The sequence below is a fragment of the Osmerus eperlanus genome, chromosome 3 (genome assembly GCF_963692335.1).
Source record: "Osmerus eperlanus chromosome 3, fOsmEpe2.1, whole genome shotgun sequence".
NCBI classification, from domain to species: domain Eukaryota; kingdom Metazoa; phylum Chordata; class Actinopteri; order Osmeriformes; family Osmeridae; genus Osmerus; species Osmerus eperlanus.
The window spans coordinates 18,493,526-18,518,506 of NC_085020.1; the positions used below are offsets into that span (position 1 = coordinate 18,493,526).

The following is a 24,981-nucleotide window of genomic DNA, read 5'->3' on the forward strand; positions in this document are numbered from 1 at the left end:
AGTGAGAATGCAGTAAGAGCACCTTCTAGCACCGTCAGATCTGAATACTGTTTAGGTGGCTGATTGAGAAACAATAATGGGAATATTAATAGGCTATTACAGGTGTGAAGATTTGTTGAACCAGTGATGGGTCATTAGATGTTTCTGGCTGTTGCGATGTGTACCCAACCTGTTGCTGTCTCTTGTTCGTGTGAACATTTGTTGAACCAGTGATGGGTCATTAGATGTTTCTGGCTGTTGCGATGTATAGCTAACCTGTTGCTGTCTCTTGTTCGTGGGTTAGGGTTCGAGGCTTCTCTTATCACAGCTTGCCCCTATGCTCAACATCATTTTAGGGTACCAATGTAGGAGTTCTGCCAATGTCTGATCAAACTTTTTGTGCATTTTAGCATATTTAGATTGAAAGCAACATTTGTTTTTTTCAGTTGGCTATTACAGTTGAACTACTCAATGTATTTTTTTATAATTTGTGGAAGGTATCCTACATTTTGAGGCACGGATGTACTTTTGTGATACCATACATCCCTAAAAAACATTAGTATTTTATTTGTTGAGAGATGGTAGGCCACAGATTAATGGGTGAGTGAGAGTGAGAGGACTGGAGGAGCTTTTCCTTTGTGGTGCTCACTCTGAAAGGGATACTGCATTGTTTACACTCTGCATTGTTTACACTCTGCATTGTTTATTTCCCCTAGAGTCAAAGTGTTTTTTGCATTAAGGTGGGTAAAAGGCTGCCTGGCAGCCATCTCCATAGGATGCCCCCCGCTTCCTGGAATGGGCTTTGAGAGCAGGCCTTACCCTAACCCTTCAGTTAAGTTGGATCAAGGCCAGCATTTTTACATGCTGCCTCAAATTAGACTTTAAAACCATGTTAGGGTAAACAGGATTAGCTGTGGTTGTGTTGGTCACAGATCGGAAATATCCAACTTAACATTTATACGTGTTTTGTTGAGTAAAACAAATGAATGAACAAAAAAAAAGACTAAATGTAAAACATTGTGTGAAAAGGACAGGCCAAGTTTAAACAGCCCTTGACCTGTTCCAGCTGAAATTACAGTCCCTGGGGAAAATAAACAATACCTTAGACTTAAATTGACCATAAATCCATGTATTCCTAATATTGTGTATCAGGTGGGAGATGAGCCAAAATGCCATAGAAAGTCTGTAGAAGCCAGGTTAGCTGTTTAGCTTAGCACATCTGGTCTAACCGAGTCATCTGAGCTGGAGGGGGAGTTGATGTGTAGCACAGAGTAAGAAGTGAATCCTTTCCATGCTCAGGGTTTTGTGAGCTAGCCTCAACATAAGGCTGTTTTCTCAACTGTTTCACTGCATCCTTGTTTGACTTGAGTGCGCCTCGGTTGAGTGAGAGCTTTGGCCAACTACAATATGTTAGATCCACACATTTATGACACATTCAGATCCAAATGTTGATCTCAATGATCATCTCAAACAAGTATCATAATTATTAGCGTTCTTCCCAGGTGTGGCAAATAACAAATCCAGCAACTTGCCCCTGAAGGAGCCTTTGATGAAGTGGTATGGTGTGTAGCAGTGTCAGAATCAGGTTTATTCGCCAAGTAAGTGTACACAAACAAGGAATTTGCTTTGGTGGGCAGGTGCATACAATAAACATATACGAGTATTAAAAGTGGCTGCAGACTTTAAATATAAAATGTACCCAAAAATGGTATCCAGGTGTCTCTTCTGACTGCGGGGTTAGTCCCTTTTAATATGGTGGTTGGCTTACGTCAAAGCTACCACAGGAAACCTAACTCTGAGACTGGTTGAGTACAGCCATAGGTCAAGGTAATTACACCCCCCAGTCTGGATCCCCCATAATTGTTTTTATTTTCATATTACCTGCAGGTAACCTCATCTCTTCTCTCCTTGACAGTTATTGTTAGTGGGAATGCACATCAGAGCACTCATCCTCCCATATATCTAAATGCATTGCTCTGCCTCTGGATCCACAGTTAAACATGACCCTGATGTTTCTTCTGTGGTGACAGTTAGTGAGGCCAATGCATGTCAGGCAGATAGAACCAGCGCCAGAGCACTTAACCATTCCTAACAGTAATATCCCCACTTATCATGCATACTCTGAAGCCTGCACACATGCAACAAGAAAGCAATACAACGAGGGGTAACCCTTCACAAAGAGAACAATTAAGAATAAATGAGTACAGTGTACTGTTTGAAGTAATATGCTCCCTTTACTGACCTTATCCTTCCTTATGAATATACCCATCCACATTCTGTACCTGGACCCAGCTTCCCATCCTACCATCCACCCTTACCTAGACCCAAACAGCACCCAGCTTCCCATCCTACCATCCACCCTTAACTAGACTCAAACAGCACCCGGCTTCCCATCCTACCATCCCCCCTTACCTAGACTCAACCAGCTTCCCATCCTACCATCCACCGACTACAATACCTGGTCACCCAACCCCTTTACCACCCAGTCACCATGACACCAAATCAACAAGCCACTGTAATAAGTGTGATAAATGTGTAGTACATTCTCACGGCCACAGGGAGCTTTAAGTTAGGATTTGGCTTCCTGCACAATTACATTACATTTACATTTAGTAATTTAGCAGACGCTCTTATCCAGAGCGACTTACAGTAAGTACAGGGACATTCCCCCCGAGGCAAGTAGGGTGAAGTGCCTTGCCCAAGGACACAACGTCATTTTGCACGGCCAGAAATCGAACCGACAACCTTCTGATTAATTTGGAGATTATTAAGGTTTCTTGTAAGTGCAGGCTAATAATCATTAACACAATCAGTAATACAGACATTACAAAGCATGTAACATTATACATGTAAATTGTGCTTTTAACCAAGATAATTGCTGCTACAGCTCGAGGGAGCCTCTCATAACCATCTCCTTATTAACATGCTGTTGTCATCAGATCAGCTCCCACTCCCCCTCCTGTCTATCTGCTCTGTGTGTCTGGCCATGAGTCCAGCAGCAAGCTCTCACACACCAGGGTCTATTACATTAGATACAGTACATTCATGCTGAAGACCAGGTCTAGATAATGTACCAAAATATACCATACCAGTGGTCATCATATAAAATAAAATCCAGTATAATTTCTATAGCCCTTTGCACAAGCAGTGGCACATAAGTTTTCACTGTTGCCCACAAATAACTTACCAACCAAAACCTAGCTTGAAATTATATATTAATGTCTAACAATACGTTTGTGGTTAAATGTTAAACCCTGTGGAATGAGATATCTTTAGTTATTCAGCCTGTAGATCCTCCCATAGTGGAATCTGCTGTGGATGAAGCTATGAAACCATGTTACCTGTGTGTCTGTGTCACCATGATGCCTGTGTGTCTATTACACCATGCTATCTGTGTGTCTGTGTCACCATGCAATCTGTTTTGTACCCCTTGTACCTGTTTTGTTATTTGGTTTGCTGATATCTAAATATGGCCAAACTGCTGTAAGGGTGTCAGACACACAGGATATATGTTACAGCTTCCAGCCATTGTAGTAAAGGCTGACAGTAACAGGATATACTGTCACAGGACTTTGTGAAGCCATGCCACCATGAGTTCAGGTGAACAAAATCTGCGCAGCTACAGGAGAGAGGATGACATTACACACCTCACCGCCGTTCTTGCCCGACTCCTTTGACGCCAACTGGGTCATGAGGAAAGGAGGGGGGGAAGTCTATGATCACAATAGCTCCCAGAAACACAAAGAGGAGGAAGACAAAAGAAGTATCCGCTGGCAGCCATACCTTTAGCACCTGACTGTGCATCATTCAATACCATGAGTGGATTGGTCTCCGGAGAGCCCTCTCACTCAGACTGATGACGGGACAGAGAACCACCAGCCAGACAGAACTCCAGGCCGTTGAGGGCCTCACAGACCACATCTATCTGGGCTGTCAACCTCCAGTTGTGTAATGAACATGGTGCAGAGGTTTCCTTCCTATTTAAAATACTTACTAGTTAGATCTTAGTTCTCTACTTAGTATTGTAGTCATATGTCAAATACATTGGAACCGAAGCTCTTGAAAAACATCAAAAACTTATGATGTGGTCATTTCAGGTCCCATTCTAATCAAAGCTCCTTTAATGGTGGTAAAAAGTAGATCCTGTGTATCCAGAAGACCTAATTTCTGTATGTAGATGCTTAATATACATAAACCGTCCTCAGAGGGATATACTACTACTGTAGAAGTATGTGATGTGTGGCCCTAACTTCCCCAGCAGATTACTGATGGAGACATGAACAGTGCCGATAGAATTTCTTTGGTTCCCATGCTTTGACTTCAGACAAGGTTCATGTTGAAGTGGTCAGGTATCTGCAGCCAGCGCCTAGAGCAGTGAGGACATGATATGGGATACGGCCATGCTCCGCCGCACAAGGCAGCACAGCACTTATTGTTGGGAGTTTGGAAGCCATTGTCTGAAACGGCAAATGGGAGATGGCGCTGCATGCAGACAGCTAGGCAGTCTGTAACAGACTGTCTTCCCGGTGAAAGAAGCCATGTTATCTCATCTCCAGCGGCTCCTCTACTTAGCTCTCCAGAAACCCCAGGCCTCGACATGATAGAATCCCTGGCTTTATTCTCACACAAGGAGAGAGAATGAGCTCTGATCAAAGCCTAATGGCCATGTTGAATAGTAGGCTGTCTGCTCTCTCTTCAGTGAGTCTTTCTGCCCTAACTCAGAGCACTGACCTCAGAGAGGGAGAGAGAGAGAGGGAGATATGATGGTTGAAAGGCTACGCAGCCACTGAATTTCAGACAGAAGCCAACTATGGTTACGACATTCAGATTAGATTGTTCTTTTTGCGTGTGCGTGCACACGCTTGTGTATGTGACAGAGCGTTAGACGGTGTATGTGTGTGTGAGAGGGGAAATCCAAATGGAGATTAGAATGGACAGTGGCTAAAATAGTTCATATTAAATGTAATTATTTTAACATGGTCTTACTTTAATAATGACTCAGTGCTCCTCTCTCCCTGGCTTCTCAAATGTTTTAGTCACAGAAGGCCTGTTTTCCCTCCAAACCATGATTGGTCAATTAAGGAATTAAGTGCCAACTGTGACAAATGTGTTACCACGGCAACATTAAACCTCCGTAATTGTCTGTATTTTCATGGATCTGCGTAGTTTCATGGAGCTTTGCTATTACCATGACTGACTGTTAAAAATGAGCTTTGTTGCTACAATAACAGTGTAGAAAATTTAGGGGACCTCTGGAGAAGAGATTCCAGTGAGAGGCTAAGAAGAGGAGGAAGTGATTACCATACACGACTGGAAGCTCTAATCAGAGCTGTGGGGTGATTGGTCTGGTCTGCTTCACAAGCGACATGGCAGGCTTGATTGCTTGGGCCTGGTCTCATCTTTGTCAGGATAATGGAGCAAGGCAGGTGTTGACATGCTCTTAATTGCGTGTTTGACATTTTAAGTCTTGCATGAAATCATTGCTGCAGTTGAGTTCAGTGTGCAAGGAGTAAGGCGACTGAAGGGGAATGCAAAGGCTGATTGTAAAGCCGCTAACTCAGGTGTTTTTGGCCACATAAGACCCAGTGCGTTGGTGTCGTTTTATTTTGTTTATGGTGTTTATGGTCACAGCTGTTAGAGCTGATGTTTTGAGCTGTCATTTCACACTGCCATGCCTCCTCAAACATCAAGCTGTTAGTCACCCAACATCTCCATCCACATTTCACAGAAGCATTCCACCGCAAGTTTAGTGTGGGCACTTGCCTAACATGCCCTTCAGTGGGTTGGGAGAGTGTATCGACTAATTCTAGAGAAAGAGACTTTTGAATTTACTTTCAATGTATGTTTGCAGACACTAGGCTGTCGTGTTTCTAAGTGGTTATGCAGCACACATCCATCCACCAGTGTGTTCATGCTCCCTCTGTGTCAACTCAGGAAGTCGTGATGTTGCATGTCTCCTGTAACTCAGTATTCAACATGACCCCATTTAAGTTTTTTTAATGTATTAACTTATTTTATTTATTTCCATCCCCCTCCCCCTTTCCCAATGTATTATTTATGCTGTCTTTCCTCAGTAGACTGTCAATTCTGGAAGTCTTTTTTTTCCCTGCTCTATTTTTGGGTGTGCTTTGCCTTCGGCAAGGGCACAACCTTTGTTATCTCACATATATATTTATTATTATTTATTATTGTTTATTTTCGCCCCCCTAAGGATCAGTCAATATTTGGACTACATACACAACGGCGGTGTCAAAAGGTTCGTCTTGTTAGCGATTGCGTTGGTTGTATTTTTATTTACGTTCCGTTGCATGGTTTAAGTAGAAATTGCGTTTTTGTGGTGAAAAGTGAAGCTAACGGTGGCTAATTTGCTAGCCACAGTCACTGACGTTACTAACGTCACTACGTCACTAACGTCACGAAAACACGCGTGACTACCTGTAGCAGAACATTCGTTTCGCATCTGTTAACTTGGGGGATAGCTAGGCTAACTATAGCTTTACTGCAAGGCAGCTGCAGAAACGCCACAAGCAAAGAGGCCAGGGTGATAACTATTTACTCATTTTACTTTGTGATGTGAAACACTTATGAAATGTAATGTACAATAGCTGATATTATTAAGGAAGTAGGCCCACATCTACTTTCGGAAACGGTAGTCTACTATTTCACTGAAGCATTAGCATGACATTAGCCTCTGTTGCCCGGGCAACACACCACAGTGGTCTATGATGCATTTTAAAATATACAGAAATCAGTTGTAAAAATGTCATTCAAAAACGGACCCCTGTGCAACCGACGCAAGCAAGCACACCCTACAATTTCCCCAGAAATTTTACCCTCTCTAGTATTTCACTTGCTCTGTCCCTCTTCTTCCCTCTTCTTCTCCCCTGTCACTCCTCCCACAGCTATGGCAGTCAGCTCAAGTTTTACTGTACTGTTTGTCAGTCAAGGCAGCAGATGGTCTGATGTAGTCTGACTCAAGCCATGTCCCCATCTCATGCTTCAGAGTTCAGAGTGTCTAGATATCTCTGCTAAATGACTAAATGTAGATATCTGGGCCCCCTCCAGCTAGAAGTTACTTTTGGAATGAATTTGATTATTGAAATGGTCTTAACAAGGTGCATTAGAAGTCGGGACTAAGAGATGACAGTGGTGTTGGCTACCTTTGCATAAAGGTGTTAAGCAATACCTACAGTTACAACATTGTAGTTATATAAGAACTGCACTAGGGGTAAGTGGATGCTTAGTTTTAGTAACACGACCTTCAACTGCAACTTTAGAACATCCGCATACCCCTTGTACCTCCCCCCTGCCTTCTTACATTTTTGTAATAAACTATACCGCTTAATACCGCTTAATTAAATTGCAATTTATATGTACGCAAAATGTTTTACATTGAGGTTACATGAACTACCATGTAACTAATGTAAAGTGTTGCCAGACCTTGTTATCGATTGCTTTACCTGAAGCCTTCAGCGCTCTGTGCAATACTTCCTTCCTGTTCACGTATCTTTTCCTTTCTGCTGCTTCACTTCCTTGTCGCTGCGTCTGTGTTGACTTCCTGTCTTGTGCCCCCCTGCAGGGAGGAAGAGGAGAGCCTGCGGGACAAGATCCGGGCGGACCACGAGCGAGCCCTGCAGGAGGCCAAGGAGAAGCTGCGCAAGACCCGTGAGGAGCTGCAGGCGGAGATCCAGACGGAGAAGAACAAGGTGGCGGAGGACCTGAAGAAAAAGGACGGGCCCAAACCCCTGCCGCCCGTGCCCATGCCCAAGGTGGTTGGGGTCAACGACGGAGACCCCGCGGAGCCCGACGTCAAGGAGAAACGAGACAAGATCCGAGAGGTAGGATGGCACAGTTCTGTGTAGATGTAGTTGATGTGAAATTTTTAAAGCTCACTCCTCAAGTATGTATACAGTGCGCCAGCGAATAGATAGCTTTTTGTTGGTGTAGCTGGTAAATGGTCGCGCTTGCGAGTCATCCTGAGGTTGATTACCAGTGATGGAAAGAATCGGGAGGACTGCCGAGCAGCCCGATTACCCATGCTACATAGAGATGGGCGTACTAAATCTGTTTTTTGAACATTCAAAATCCACCCCTTATGCAGACAGTCTGGGACATGTGTTACCATGGACAATTTATACATTGATGCTTCATAGTTTCCAATCAGCTAAATGGCAGCGTTTAAACATTTTTATGTTCAGAGTACTCGTGCCCATCCATTGCTAGATAGCAACAGTGAGTTTTCTGGTGCTCACAGTGGAGACAGCGCCAACCCAACACCCTGCCCATTCATTCTTTTGTAATGATCTTGTTCTCTGTTTGAGCACCACTTATTTGTGCATTTGGCCAGCCCACTGCAAATCTGCTTTTTCTCCAAAAATGTACCCACCAAGAACATGGTGCTGTTTGTCTTATTCTGAAGTCTGTCATAGCTAGGGGATTCTGGGCTCTGTGATGTGCATAGAAACAGGCATCAGTCACCAGGCAGTTTGACCTTCCTCCATAAGCTTTTACCTAGTTCTCAGGACACAGAACATCGGCATTCATTAGCATTTGCTATGAGATTAAGTGGATCTTAGCAACGATATGTTGTGTGCAGGGCACTGTGTCTTTAAAGTTTGGTTAAATCAATAGCTTAAGCAGGTATTTAACAGGGATGTCAATGGAGGCACCACAGAGATGTGAAAGATATCATAGGTGGAGAGGGCCAACACCTTTTCATCTTTTCCATCTCTCCTTTTCTTTGCATACAAACATAGCAGGTGGGCTTGCATGACAATTATATGATGCTTCACCACACACGTTGCGGTCCGTGTCAGAGCACACGTCCATATGTGGAGCCCCCGTGGTACGTTGGCTGCTGCCATGGAAGCAAGGCTTTCTCATGCTGTTTACACACTTTTATTGGTAAAGGGTAATACATCCTCCAACATGGAATAGCACTTTGTTCATTGTGCAGCCCACAATCTCCAGTCCAGCCATTGATCCATTTCTACCTTAAATAGCTTCTGTTGCTAGTAGAAAATGGTGCTATTTAAATACTGTTGCTAAATCTGAGTAGGAAAGCTGCCATCACTAGCCTGTGGTCTTTGTATTAGGCTGCACACTACTGTGGATTGCTCAATGTGAATATACACTAGGCATGTGTAGGTTATGAGGTGTGAAGGTCTCAGCAAGCTGTAGACAGACGTGGTGTGTTACGGTTAGCACCAGAAAGCATTGCAGAGAGCACCTTTAACTCAAGGTTTTTCCCCATTTCAATAATAACCACTTCACAAGTTTTGTTAAAGAATATAGTAACCCTTTTGATGAAAGGGGGCGTAAGCAGCCCTTATAGGAGTGTGTGTGTGTGTGTGCGCGCGCGCGCGTGTGTGTGTGTGTGTGTCCTCCATTAGGGCATGTTGGGTCTTGGTAAGCAGTGGAGTGTATAGCATTGGTCACACTTGTGGGATCTGCAGAGGCCGGGAGTGGGTGTGCAATGCCAGCATGGTTGAGGGGCGGTGACCAAAGCGACCAGTATATTAGCATAGTCAAGACTAAGCATATATAGCACATGGAGGTGTTCAGAAACCATGGGGATTTAAATAGCTATATGTGTCTGGAGTGACCATATGTTACTATGGAGAAGGTGTATCATTGGCTGCTATCTGTTTGGACCGCATGCCAAAAGTTGTTTATGGATTCCTTCACTGTCATACTGGACTCCTTTTGGGGGGGATTTATCACCCTCTCTGCCTGTATCCTGTGAATGTATTTACAGCGGGTTGCAAATCTAGTGTCACATTTTCACTGTTCTCGTACGTCTTCTGAAGGGCTGTACTTTAGTCCTCATGTGATCCATCCATGAGGGGGACAGGGTTTACGGGGTAATTCGAATAAATCAAATTGACTACGGAGGTTGCCAAGGGCAACATAACTCTAACCACACCTTCCCAAATCTCTAAAGCGTCTGGAAAGGCCCCTCGCTTAAGGTAGTCCGATTTTTCAACTATGACAGTACGGCAGGGTAACAATCTTGGTCCCCGCGGGTGTGACTCCCAGGGAATAATGAATATTATACAGCAGGCTGACTTAACGGTGGGCTGGTGAGGGCAGGAGAGCAGAGGACAGAATGGCTCTGCTTCCCTCTCTTTAGGGGGGCTGCAGAGGGCAGGTTGTGTCTCTTCAGGACATTGGCACCTGGAGGGCCAGAGTTTGGCTGCCATTGTGAAGGTCAGCACTCCTTGCAGGCTGCTTTCTCTAGGATTTCAGACCTGGCCGCACTGCAGACTTCCCACTTTATAGGCTGTCCACCCCGTCCTACACTGTCCACCCCGTCCTACACTGTCCACCCCGTCCTACACTGTCCACCCCGTCCTACACTGTCCACCCCGTCCTACACTGTCCACCCCGTCCTACACTGTCCACTCTGTCCACCCCGTCATACACTGTCCACACGGTACTACACTGTCCACTCTGTCCTACACGGTCCACCCTGTCCTACACTGTCCACCCTGTCCTATACTGTCCACTCTGTCCTACACTGTCCACTAGGTCCTACACTGTACACTCCGTCCTACACTGTCCACCCCACTTTAACAGATTCTTCAACGATCTACCAGTAATTTCTCGCATGTATTTATCTCTGTATTCTTGTCTTTTGTCCTCATTCCTTCAGTATGGTTCTCCATGAATGAAGAGACGATTTACTCTAAAAGGATGTCACCCTCTTGCTTATCTGGCAAGCGTACTGTAGAAAAGGGATCAACTAGGAAAATAATGTTTTCATGTACATCACCCAGGAGCTCAGCTCTCATCAGGCGTCTCATTTAACCATCGAAAACAATTCAAAATATATTTACAGAAAAATCATATTAGTCATAAGATCATGACAGGGACATGGTTTGGGTATAGTTATGTAATTGGAGGCATAATACATTTCCTGCAACGTCACAAAATGAAATTATATAAATACCAGGCCACTGTAAACTGCAAACCCCCGGTCCAAAACCCATAACTAACATCTGCAGAGGTACTATAAACTCCCAGGTCCAGTATAGTCCGGGATATAGCTCAGTGATAGAGTAGTTGACTGCAGAACCAGAGGTCCCAGGTCCACAATCCCACTGTACCTCGCTTTGGATAAAAGTGGATTAAAATTGCTAAATGAAAACATTACCTATAACATTTAACATATTAAGAGGCAGTATAACATAACATATATCATCTAATTTAATATTAAGAGACAGTATTCTATTGGCTGTGATATAAAAGGGTGAGAGGACACAGGTTTAACTACCAAATCACAGGTTTCTCTTTGATCTATGTATTTTAGCTGCTATCCTGTTAAAGGGTAAGGCTGGCCAGGATGCTGATTTGTAATCAGTTATATAGTAGTGCCCGTGATGCAGTCAGTGATTAAGACATCAGTGAAACACAAATTACAGATTACTTGAACTATAGTGCACTGTTCCCATTATAAAATTGGTGACCCACACACACACAGATTCCTGAAATTATAGATGGGGCACAGTGCCCGCGATAATGTCAGTGACACACACAATTCTGGAATTGTAGTTAGTGCAGTTCCCGTGATGCAGTCGGTGATCAAGACGTCAGTGGAACACAAATACAGATTACTTGAACTATAAATAGGGCACAAAGCCTGTGATGCCGGTGGTGATAACCATTCTTCTCAGTGGCTTTGGTACCTATATTTCTCAGATCACAATTTAAATTCTCTGTTATCTCTGAAGTACTTGTTCAACCTCAATATCTATTCTGGTCACTTATGCACATCATAAAAGCAATTTCTCATTATTTTAAACAAATTGCCAATGCTCTTGTACATTTATGCAAATTATTATGTAGCTTTCATTTGTCTGCTGTTTCCTACGTTATCAATTGCTTATGTTTTGTCGATCAAAATATATCATATTGGTTCTCTGTTAAATTGTCTTACAAACATCTAGACTTTTAGTTCATAACATAAATCATGCACAATGGTTGAGCCAGTTGTCATAATTGTAGGCCTAATTCACCACACAGCACTTGCATGTACATAAATGAGACACAACAACTGACCTAGGAGACTAAATTTGTACGAACATTGTTCCTGTCGTATGCCGTGGATTGCTATATCCATGCCTCAAAAAACGACCAATGAGGCTAAAGTGGTAGGAATAGTGCCCATGTCAGTGATGCAGCTGGTGATTTATAATGTCGTAACACATTTGCAATGTGCAGGCAGTTTTGACATCAGTAAACCTTTACATTTACATTTAGTCATTTAGCGGATGCTATTATCCAGAGCGACTTACTGTAAGTAGAGGGACATTCCCAATGAGGCAAGTAGGGTGAAGAGCCTTGCCCAAGGACACAACGTCATTTGGCACGGGAATCGAACCAGCAACCTTCTGAATAATAGCCCGATTCCCTAACCGCTCAGCCATCTGACCCCCCCACACACATTAATTTATGTGACAAAATTCACTGATCTATACTGACAGAGTCCACTTAATATTGTCTTTCTGTTAGCTATCCAGTATTTCATCCTTAAAACCCTTAAAGACAGCTGATTCATCAGTCAGCACCCACTGCTAACCTGGCCGTATCGGTTATAAAAGCGAATTTGCTTCTGAATAACAGTAGGCAGTATAGGGCAGTGTTTCCCCTACCATTATATTAGGGGGGCCCCTGCTGGAATGTCAAGTTAATAATGAAAAAATATATATAGCGCACAAAATAAGTCATTTAAGGTTACCTTTCCTATAAAACAGGTCTATAGCTTGCTCTTTTATTAAACAAACTAAATGGCCTTATGTTATTTATCTTATTTACACGACGGCGTGTCATTTCTGTTTCTACATGGTCGTCGCTGCCCCCCCCCCCCCCCCCCCCCCAAAGCTGTAAACCTAGGGGAAACACTGTAGGGTAATATTATAGTGTTACGTACTACCCCCGTTAGGAAGGGGAGGCTACACCTCGCCGCTCAGGGACCTCCAGCAGTCAGACAAATAGGTATGGAGTCGTGGGTGCAAACAATGGTGCAGACACAAAGTTACCGCTTCAAAAGGGGCATTTATTAGCCACGGTAAAAGTAGGGAGAAGGGGCTGGACGGGACTAAAGAACACAAAACACAGCACTCCCCTTTACCTGTCCTAACAAACAATACCTGTTAACTGGCACTCGAGCAGAACGCCCTAACCAAAATACAGGGGGTGGTCTGCCCAGGTCTAACCTAATGTGCTTAGAAAAGGAAGTTACCCTACGGGTGATGTAAGTCCAGGGCGTCTTGCCTAACACACAAGGTGCTTCTCCTTCTCCTTGGGAAGATAAAATAAATTAATAAACAATAGTTAATAACAGTACAACACAAAACAGTGAACAGGTCTCTCCGGTTTCCACAACGTCGCAAAACCAAACGCACAAGGAGAGAGACAGAAAGATACCTCCAAAAGACAAAAATAAGACATTGAACGAACAAACAGATATACAGCTGAGGGGATGATGGGATTGGATGGTGGAAAACAGGAACCAGCAGCTGGACATGCTAACGGGAGGGAGGAGTCATTGATGAGCGGGAATGAGGGTGATTGGTGCCACCTGTACAGAAAAGAGACAAACAAACACACACAAAAAACAAACACACACAACACATGACAGGACTGGGGATGTAACAATAGGGTACCCAAAAACGTATTTGTGAATTGCCAGTTGAAAGGTGGTCCAGCAAGTGATGATTCCTAAAGCAATGAAAATCAAAACCCTGTTGTCTTTCTAGGCTAAACCGTTGTGACTTTGTTTAGTCCAGAGCCATAGAAAATGAGCAACAATTGTAGCTAATAACCTTCCAGCTACACTTACTGAAATAAACCATCCACTTTAAATATAGCTAGTCTTTGTTAGTTAGTTAGCCAGTATTTCATCAGTAAAATAGTCTTGGACTTTCTGTATCGCACTGACATAATTAATATTGTTAATATCTTATGCCTGTTTTAGGTTCCGTCAAAAGTGCAAGAGTGTACCTGTAGGAAAGCAAGCAACAATAATATAATATATAATATAAGCTACAGCGAGTACAAGTAGTTAAATCAGTTACAACTAACCAACAAGTGCAACAAGTCCCTCAATAAGTGTCATTGTGTTCTTGGAGGAAATAAACTAACATCGGATCCAACAAACCTTTCTTAAAGGTGACATGACATGAAAACTTCACTTTAGGATGTTATTTAACATTAATATGAGTTCCCCTAGCCTGCCTTTGGTCCCCCAGTGGCTAGAATTTTCGATAGGTGTAAACCAAGCCCTTGGTGTTCTTCTCCGCCTTTGAGAAAATGAAGGCTCAATTGCTCTGTTTGAAAATCTCCTCCTTGTGACGTCACAAGGAGGAAGGTTACCTTCCCTCTCTCTGCTTTGCCCGCCCAGAGAATCTGGCCCGCCCATAAGAAACTGAGCTACGACCGTGGAAGTGTTTTTATCCTCAAGAGACATCATGGCTTGCAAACGAATGAAGCATTACATTTGCTCAGTTTGGATGTACAAAGGAAAACAAAAATCAAAAATTTAATTCTGGATCAATACTAACTCTCCTTCGTCCAGCTACTAACCTCGGACAAGTAAGTTAACAAACGCTATATCATTTTATAGCTTTACTGAATATGGTTACCTAGCTTGCTACCCTTAGAATGTGTCTGTAACGTTAGCTCTGCAGCTAACAGCTGAGTTACTGTCGCTAATGGAAAGGTAGATAGCATCAAGTATGTGTGTGAATACACATGCTGTAACGTGAGTTTTGTACACTTCTTTGTTATTTGGATAACCGTTCTGCTGTTGGTGTTATGGCGCGCGCGATATCCGCCTTTCCCCTCATTGAAATGACTGAGTGTGTACCTCTGCAAACCAGGGTTATCAGATGAGAATGGGCAAATTCGAGGCATCTTACAGCAACGGGGCTACAGCCATTGCTATACATCCATTGTAAACATTAGCGCATGGTGCCGCCCCTCCGCTCCTCATTAGCATTTAAAGCTACAGACACCAAAACAGCGCGTTCTGAGGAAAGCTCCTTGTGGGACTGCTAGTAGTGGCTGTAATTCTGCACCAAGGCTGAATTTCGGGAAAGAGACTTCTGATACAGTATTAGGGGACCACTAAGGCCTATATAAAAGCATCCAAAAACTGCATGTCATGTCACCTTTAAGTACCGTTGTACTCCCGGAACAAGTGCATCTTTAGCCAGACAGACAGAGATTCCTGACATTAATAGAGAGATGTAATTATAAGCTGCACCTACTTTCCCCATCAAAAATTATTGGTGTTTAATTCTCTTGTTATCATTTCTTCTATATCTATATTGGATTTCACAGCCATACAATAAATTGCAAATATGGGTCAATTTCCCGTTGTGAAAACAGGCGTCTTTGGGTGTAAAATATAAATGTATGAATGTAATTCTTTTCTTTTTTCTTTTCATCTCACACACCTGCCACTGAGTTGGAATGTAAGAGAAACTAATAGGCTGTTTCTTTTCATGTTACCACCACGGAGCATGAGCCTCATTGAGCAGATGTCTTGTCTTCAGCCAGCTGTTGCTGCTGTGCTTCATAACAGCATGCTGTATGTAGCCATTCAAGATGGCTGCCAGACAACGATGATAAAGCCTCCAACAGGCTCTCAAACGATAATAAACATGGGAAGACGGGATAGATGGGTAGATAAGATGTCATCAACAGAGACCAAGACCTATAAACATGTATTTTAGAGATGTAAGAGTTAAGGTTGGAGACACTGGCCAGAGAAACATGGGCGAAAGTGATTTCAAGAGTGTCTTAAAGGATGGATCTCACATAACAAGTCACCACATTGTCAACACAATCTTCCAACCCTTCCGGCTAATGAACATTGCACGCTACGATTGCCCACTCGAATGCATGTTGTGTGCCTTGTTTCTCATTGTGCCTATTCCAGCGTAGTGTGACTTCCTGCCAGTGCAGTGCTGCCTCTGGGGAATCTCTGAGGTTTCAGCCAGACAGAACCAGAGCCAAGCATTACAAGCTCACTTTTCAAACCCAGCTATAAATACCTGGTGTTCGAGAGCCCTGCAACATGCTAACATGCGTGTCTAGAAAGGAAAGCTGATACTCAGTTAATGCTTGAAATATGTCATTTATGAGTGATGTATGTTGGATGATACCATTCAACCCATTCTGCAGGGGAAGACCTCTGACATAGGATGTTTTAGAATCTGTAAAATGTTAATGAGTTGGAATCCTGGTCTTTAGTTTATTGCCTCTGATTGCCCTTCTAGTTGGATCAGAGTGCCATCGTGGAGTTGAAATCTGATTTAGTTAATTTTGTCTGTATGGCCAAATGACCTGTACTGTAGTGCCTTGCCAATACACAATAGTAGCCTGTGGCTACATATCCTGATGTGTTGGTTTGATGTAATCCTCTGTGTCTGCAGCCCAGAATACAAAGGAACACATTTTTACTGACCTCTTACTGGTTCTCAGACACAGCCTGAGGTCAAGATAGGAGGACAGTCTAGCTTTCGTTTCCGCATAGCAGACTAGACAACGCAGGCAGGCTGAGAGATGCTCTGTGGTCAGGCAGGCCCTGGGGGATCTGAGTAAAGGGTGTGGGGGTGGGCCTGGAAACAGGGTGACAGGGTATCACACCAGGCCACCCTTGGGTAGGTACAACTGGGACATCACTCTCTGTAGTGTCATTGTTCCCATCACAGGTGCTGGCAGTGACTCGTGCCATCCTTGCCTAGCCTGCACAGATGTGTTCTACGATCCACTTAAGCTTATCTTTTTTCCCTTGTTTAATCCTGACCTCTGATGAAAAATAGTGTTTGTTTTTTCCAGCCAAGCCACGTCTTCTAAAATGGTGGTCTTTAGTATGCGTGTTAGCCTTGGAATACATCTGTCTTGCATGGAGACATTTCGTTTTTTTAAATGTTCAGTCAGATATGTGTGTTGGGCTACAGCCTCCATACAGGTCTGCATATTCTCTAGTGTCTGACCAGGCTGTGTTTGTGTTGTAGATGATGAAGCACGCCTGGGATAGCTACAGACAGTACGGATGGGGCCATAACGAGCTGAAGCCCCTCGCCAAGAAAGGACATTCCACTAATATCTTCGGTAAGTGACTCTCGCAAAAACATTATTACCAAATAATTGCACACACAGGAAAACACAACGACAGATACACTTTCTAGCAAAGACATACTTTTCCACCAGAATGTGAGCACCCACTCCGGTTTTCTGTTTTTGCTGTTTTGCTCTGCAGCTGCTGAAAAACAGGCCGGTTGAACTTTGTGTGCGTGTCAAATTTGTTTTCAGACTTCCAAATGGAGCATATCCTTGTTATTTAATGAACAGCTTTTAATTGGTTTCTGAGCTGCTGTGTGGTTCTCCGTAATGTGGACGTCCCTGTTGGGCAGTGGTGTCATGTTAGGCAGTTGGAGGCGAGGCAACAGGTTACGCCCACATGCTAGTTCACCTCAGGCTCTCATTGACAGGGCTCTCTCTGCTTTTAACCCCGCTTTTTGTTCCCCTCACTGTCTGTCTGGGACAAATCGTCTCGACATGAAACTTGCTGGCTGTGTGAGTGAGAGGGGGAAAGGAAATTGGCGAGATTTTTTGAATGTGTCTTCCCTACTTGCCCATGGGGCTTCTTACATATTATACTAACACGCACAAGCACCATGTCACTGCAGCAAATGCAGTTTGCGAATAACATCCTTCGCCTCTTGCTTGTTATGTTTTGGATGCCTTGAAACAGGAAGGCTTTGTGTGTACTTTGCCAGCCTCACTCTGACACAGCAGACTAGAGCCTTGGTAACAAGAGGACTGGGCACTTTAGTCTCACGTAACCATGAGTGCTTTGTTGAAGGGGAGCAGCAGGAACTGGTGTTTACTGTAGAGATTTAGGCCTTTGTCTAACAGAGAACAGTTTTAGCCAGCACATAGAGCTTGCTAAACATTGCACAGTTCAGCCGGAGGTAGCTAAACACTGGTGTTTAGCTATGGATATAATTGAATGGATACATTTTGTTTGCAGTGGATGTTGTTACCATATTTGTTTGCACCTTCTGTCAGTTCACTTGATCATGTTGGTGTCTGTCCTGACCCTTATTGACCCATCTGTTTAGACAGAATGTGACCTGTAGTGGGGTTGTGACAGCGTCACCATGGGAGGCGTCCTGTTGGACAGCATGGGCTCAGATCTCTTTGTAGTGTCTGGAGGAAAGCTCTCCCTGGGGACCTGCGTCAACCTGCATTGATCCGGACTGTAACCAACTCCACTGGCTACGGGAGACACAATGCTTCCCTGTCATGTGAACACCCTGCTCAAGTTTCCCAACATTTGTAGCATGTTGTGTTTTCTGGTCAAAACAGAGTTTTAAATGCTCTCCCTTGATCATTTAGAATTTAGTTTTCAAACGTATCTTTGCAGATATGTGGAATTTGCCTTTGTTGAGCTCACTCTCGTCTCTTACCTTGACGAGCATTTTCACAGCACCTACATGTTGATGGAGGGGAGGGGGTCAGATAAAGCCCTCTCATTGGGTAACTCCCATTGACTGCTGGGTAGGCTTATACAGTGTGAGATCACAACTATTTGCCACACTCATAGGCCTGCCAGGTCCAAGCATTGAATTATAGTCCTGGACCAGACATCAGAACATTCTCCTGTCACATTCTCTTCCAGCAGTGGAAAAATCCAGCAGTGCAAAATCCTGGCTGACCAGTACATTCAGAATCCTGGCTGACCAGTACTTTCAGAATTCTGGCTGAACAGTATCTTCAGAATCCTAGCTGATCAGTACAGAATTCTGGCTTATCAGTACAGAATCCTAGCTGATCAGTACAGAATCCTGGCTGATCAGTACCTTTAGAATGCTGGCTGATCAGTACCTTTAGAATCCTGGCTGATCAGTGCCTGCAGAATCCTGGCTGATCAGTGCCTGCAGAATCCTGGCTGATCAGTGCCTGCAGAATCCTGACTGTAACTCCTCACACTGCTTCTCAAGTTCTGGATGCCAGCTCCCCATTCCAGAAACTCACTCGATGTTGTTTTTCTACATGTAGGTCATGTCTTGATATCATTGGTTCCCTGGGCGGAATAGCAAAGTGCATCCTGGGAAGGGTTATGAACAGGCGCCATGGCAACCTGCCTGTGGGAGTGGGCGGATTCATACAGTTGAGGAGAGGCAGAAGCAGTCTGATTATAGACTGACTGGATAACCTGATCAGCGCATTCAGAAGATAAACACTACCTAACATTGGAGTATATAGCATGAAAATACAGTCTAGAAGGATAGAAGAGAGAGGGTGAGGGGGCGATAAAGGATAGAAAGGGGCAGAAGGAGTGGGGGGAGGGGAGGGGAGAAAATGGATAGATGTGAAATGAGCAAAGAGAGAAACAGTATGAAGGAGGTGTGAAGTTGGAAATGTAGATGTTACTGGAAGTTCGACAGATGGACAGACACAAGGGAACATAACAGAACTTGTTTATGTGGAAAACGCCAAGATCATTGGGCACATGCGCTGTCCATACCAACCACAAACATATTCCACTTCAGTTACTCTCAAGTGCCTAAATGACATGCTAAACATGACATTTAGGGCTTGCTTGCATAGTATTTGATTGCAAACGTGACAACTGATGTATACATCTATATAACGGTATACATCCATGTTTCCCCCCACTGAATGTGAACTTCTGCCCCGAGGTTAATCCACTCGATGAACACGATGATACCCTCGCTAAGTGCTGTAGTCACGGCACAGGCTTCTCTTGGGGACACAGTGATGCTACTCAATGTGTTTGTCCTGTCTACTGAGGCATGCAGTGCCGTTAACTGCTGTAGTGGATAATGCCTCAGTGTGACTGCTCATGTGATGACTACCATAAGGCCAGATCTGCATGATAAGTGGAAGGACAGTACTATCCAGTGCTCAGAAAAGAGCACACACCTTGAAATCTGCACTGATGGCTAAATCTCCCCAGAGGTGTTCATTTGGGTGAATGTACTCAAACGTTTGACCAGGTTTATGTTGATTATGTTTGCATTTACAGTTGAAGTGCTATAGGCACAATTTAGCATTTTCACTAAGTACTGTGTTGCAGAGTACCTGTCGGTGTATATCTATGATCTCTATAGTTTCCCAGGCTGCAGAAGTTTCAGAGGGTCTGTCTTGCAGGGTCTTGTCCTTGTCAGAGTAATTGCTGTGTTCTAAATAGTACTGGTCCCTCTGGATGAATCTGTGGGGACTAGTAACTGCATAGTGCCCTGATTTAAGTAACTTTCTTTCTCTGTTGCTGTAGTTTGGTGTTGGCAGCAGTATAGAGCAGTGAGGGAAGCGCTCCCTACAGGACTACAGATCTCCCTTATGCCCAGCGTTTCTCTCCGGCTAAACTTTTAACACGGCCACTGTGACGCAAGCATGGTGGCCAGAAAGGGTCAGATTTGCCTGCCGCTAAGTCCATGAGGAATGTCTTTAAGGCCCACAATCAGTTTAACTCCGTAGAACAATCCACTTTAATGACAACTACAAGCTATGTATAACTATTTACAGTTGTTGGTTATGACCAGTTTAGCTAAGGGACCAGATGAGTGGAGTTCGTTAGCGATGCTGTGATTGGATTAGTCATAGAGTGGGCTGTTGGTTGTGTAAATGTTATACTTGACTCGCAAACTACACAAACTACAAAATAGTGTTCATACACCTCCCACACACATATTCACACAGTGATGCTAACCCGGTGACTTTGTTGTTAGAACAGAAATCGCTCCACAAAAATCAATTCCATTACACATTGTACACATTAAAGGAAATAATAATCTATTCTCGTGCATTGTGAATGGTTTGGCTGTTTATTTCTGTGACATAAATGCGTAACTTAATTAAAGGGAGTTTTATTTTGTGGGAGTGGTCCAATCTGAGCACTAATGGACAGATTATTATTATCTATTTACCCACATTACTTTTAAATTAATTTGTTGGCTTTATTTATAGAGACAGTTGGAGAGAAAGACAGGAAAGCAGGGAGAGCGAGATAGTAAGACTTGTGAAATGTCCCGGGCAGGAATCGAATCCAGGCCCCTCTGCGGCCTTAGTGGTACGCAATGAGCCCCTGAAGCTATGTATTTATTTATCTGCAGGTCTATGCAGGGAATGCAGACCCTTGCATTTTGTCCCAACTTTGTGTATTCATCCAAATACCTTTCCTCAAGTTCCAGAACTTTGCCACTAAAGTGGACTGATTTGACATAGGATATGGAAATTTGAAGGGCCCCAGGCCACTTGGAGGAACACAAATTGGACATTACAAAGACCTCTTAAGAGAGCTCTACTGCACAAAGGAACCCAGAAGGCAATCCCCCCCCCCTCCCCTTCTAGTTAGGAGTTCAAAGTCCTGCATGATCAGTACTTTAGTCTTGCATATGGGTAATTTGACTTATTTGGTTCTCCTCTTAAGAGAAAACGCAGAAAGAAAGCCAGAAACTTTTCCAGACAGTTCTTTGTGGTGTGCTTGGACCAATCATTTGAAACCTTTGGGAGGTACAGTATGAATCCCCTCCATTTTTGCCATAGAACAATGGACCTTATTGTTAACAGCAGGTTACACAGGCCTCCTCAAACATATTAACCACCCTCCTACTCCTTCGCTGCTCTGAGTACACTCCCGACTTTGTTTATGCAGTGCTTCTTTGTAGAACAAGAGGGTCCTCCGCTACTCTATTGACCTGAAGCATTGGCATAATCACACTTCCATAGCACTATGAAAGGAGCGCCACTTCAGTAGCTTACACACTTCCTTGGGAGCAGCTGAACCTGCCAGTCATGTGTCGCTAGGTGCTTAAACAGGACGTGTGGGCGGGGCCATGGGGCTAGATCACAGCACTGTGGGCGGGGCCATGGGGCTAGATCACAGCACTGTGGGCGGGGCCATGGGGCTAGATCACAGCACTGTGGGCGGGGCCATGGTGCTATAGCACCCACACAGCAGAAGCTCTGCTCTTTTGCCAAATAAGTTTAGTAATTTGGGTACTCTTGTGGATGGAGATGGAGCACGTTCTGACGTGGCCACGGTATGCTTTGGTTGCTCAGCCAGTGTTAAATGATGTCCCAGCAGAGAGGAAAGAGAGAACCGGAAGAGGGGAAGAAAGAGGGAGAGGGGTGATGCAGCCAGAAGTGGATATGTCTAATGTCTCCTGTAGGAAGAGGAGGAGAGTGCTTGCAGTGGGGACAAAGAAGAGAAAGAGATGGCAGGAAAGAAGAGAGGGCTTAACCCTGAACCCTCTGCTTAGGCCCTCTGGCTCGCCTCTATTCCTCCATCCCTTCTCTATCTGACCCAACACACAGAGACAATGTAGCCTGAATTATGAAATCATAATGTTGGATTCATACTGGAGCCCTAGCGGAACTGCTAGGGAGGGTGGGGGGTGGGGGCGGTGAGGGGAGGGGAGGCTTGTGTGTGTGTGTGTGTGTGGTTGTGATTAGTCTCTAAATAAACCTCATCCCAGTCAATTTGTTTAAGATAAGCAGTGTCTGGCATATCTAAATGTTATCTGCTTTAAATGCCAATCCTGCTCCCGTTAATTTGATTTGCCCAATTTGAGAGGTTGCAGTGTGTGACAAGTAAAGGGATGGGTTTAAAGGAGTTGTTGATGATCAGACTGATGAAGTGAGAAATGTACCCAGGAATGTTACATGGGAAGATAAATAGGACTCGGGAACAGAGAGATTTCATACAGGAGAGAGAGAGCTTTAGCACGGTGGGGCAAAAAAGCAGAAGTTAGTGCCAATGGGAGTCAGATGGCTGAGCGGTGAGGGAATCGGGCTAGTAATCCGAAGGTTGCCAGTTCGATTCCCGTCATGCCAACTGACGTTGTGTCCTTGGGCAAGGCACTTCACCCTACTTGCCTCGGGGGAATGTCCCTGTACTTACTGTAAGTCGCTCTGGATAAGAGCGTCTGCTAAATGACTAAATGTAAATGTTCTTTAAATGTGTAAATAAATGCTTTAAAAATGATAAAGGTTGTAAACTGACGATGGGAAAAGAGGAAGGGTAGATGGAGGTGTCAGACAGAGCTGTCTCTGCCAGCGTGTGTAGATCACTCACTGCCTACAGGAGGGCCAATCTGTCCAGATTAGGAAGGCAGAGCCAGTTTCAGAAAGGGCTGTACTGGTTAGAGTAGAGAGAGTACAGGGCTGTACTGGTAAGAGTAGAGAGAGTACAGGCCTGTACTGGTTAGAGTAGAGAGAGTATAGAGCTGTACTGGTTAGAGTAGACAGAGTATAGGGCTGTACTGGTTAGAGTAGACAGAGTATAGGGCTGTACTGGTTAGAGTAGACAGAGTATAGGGCTGTACTGGTTAGAGTAGACAGAGTATAGGGCTGTACTGGTTAGAGTAGACAGAGTATAGGGCTGTACTGGTTAGAGTACAGGGCTGTACTGGTTAGAGTAGAGAGAGTATAGAGCTGTACTGGTTAGACTAGAGAGAGTACAGGGCTGTACGGGTTAGAGTAGAGAGAGTACAGGGCTGTACGGGTTAGAGTAGAGAGAGTACAGGGCCGTACTGGATAGAGTACAGGGCTGTACTGGTTAGAGTAGAGAGTATAGGGCTGTACTGGTTAGAGTACAGGGCTGTACTGGTTAGAGTAGAGATAGTACAGGGCTGTACTGGTTAGAGTACAGAGAGTATAGAGCTGTACTGGTTAGAGTAGACAGAGTACAGGGCTGTACTGGTTAGAGTACAGGGCTGTACTGGTTAGAGTACATTTACAGTTAGGTCCATAAATATTTGGACATTGACACAATTTTCATCATTTTGGCTCTGTATACCACCACAATGGATTTGAAATGAAACAATCAAGATATGCTTTAAGTGCAGACTTTCAGCTTTAATTTCAGGGTATTTACATCCAAATCAGGTGAACGGTGTAGGAATTACAACACATTTTATATGTGCCCCCCCCCCCCCCCCTTTTTAAGGGACCAAAAATAATTGGACAAACTAACATAATCATAAATCTAATTGTCACTTTTAATACTTGGTTGCAAATCCTTTGCAGTCAATGCCTGAAGTCTGGAACCCATAGACATCACCAGACGCTGGGTTTCGTCCCTGGTGATGCTCTGCCAGGCCTCTACTGCAACTGTCTTCAGTTCCTGCTTGTTCTTGGGGCATTTTCCCTTCAGTTTTGTCTTTAGCAAGTGAAATGCATGCTCAATTGGATTTAGGTCAGGTGATTGACTTGGCCATTGCAGAACATTCCACTTCTTTGCCTTAAAAAACTCTTTGGTTGCTTACGCAGTATGCTTCGGGTCATTGTCCATCTGCACTGTGAAGCGCCGTCCTATGAGTTCTGAAGCATTTGGCTGAATCTGAGCAGATAATATTGCCCGAAACACTTCAGAATTCATCCTACTGCTTTTGTCAGCAGTCACATCACCGATAAATACAAGGGAACCAGTTCCATTGGCAGCCATACATGCCCACGCCATAACACTACCTCCACCATGATTCACTGATGAGGTGGTATGCTTTGGATCATGAGCAGTTCCTTCCCTTCTCCATACTCTTCTCTTCCCATCATTCTGGTACAAGTTGATCTTGGTCTCATCTGTCCATAGGATGTTGTTCCAGAACTGTACAGGCTCTTTTAGATGTTTTTTGGCAAACTCTAATCTGGTCTTCCTGTTTTTGAGACTCACCAATGGTTTACATATTGTGGTGAACCCTCTGTATTTACTCTGGTGAAGTCTTCTCTTAATTGTTGACTTTGACACAGATACGCCTACCGCCTGGAGAGTGTTCTTGATCTGGCCAACTGTTGTGAAGGGGTTTTTCTTCACCAGGGAAAGAATTCTTCTGTCATCCACCACAGTTGTTTTCCGTGGTCTTCCGGGTCTTTTGGTGTTGCTGAGCTCACCAGTGCGTTCTTTCTTTTTAAGAATGTACCAAACAGTTGATTTGGCCACACCTAATGTTTTTGCTATCT

At 44.0% G+C, this 24,981-nt stretch overlaps 1 protein-coding gene across 6 annotated transcripts in view; it reads left to right on the forward strand.

Annotated features, from left to right (window-relative positions):
- man1a2 (mannosidase, alpha, class 1A, member 2) overlaps positions 1-24,981 on the forward strand; it is a 45,277-nt gene that overhangs the window by 2,709 nt on the left and 17,587 nt on the right. For all 6 annotated transcript variants that reach the window (XM_062457605.1, XM_062457601.1, XM_062457603.1 and 3 more), the window contains exons 4-5: positions 7,559-7,817; positions 17,007-17,103. In XM_062457605.1, the coding sequence (XP_062313589.1) occupies positions 7,559-7,817; positions 17,007-17,103 (356 nt within the window). The remainder of the gene's footprint in view (positions 1-7,558; positions 7,818-17,006; positions 17,104-24,981) is intronic.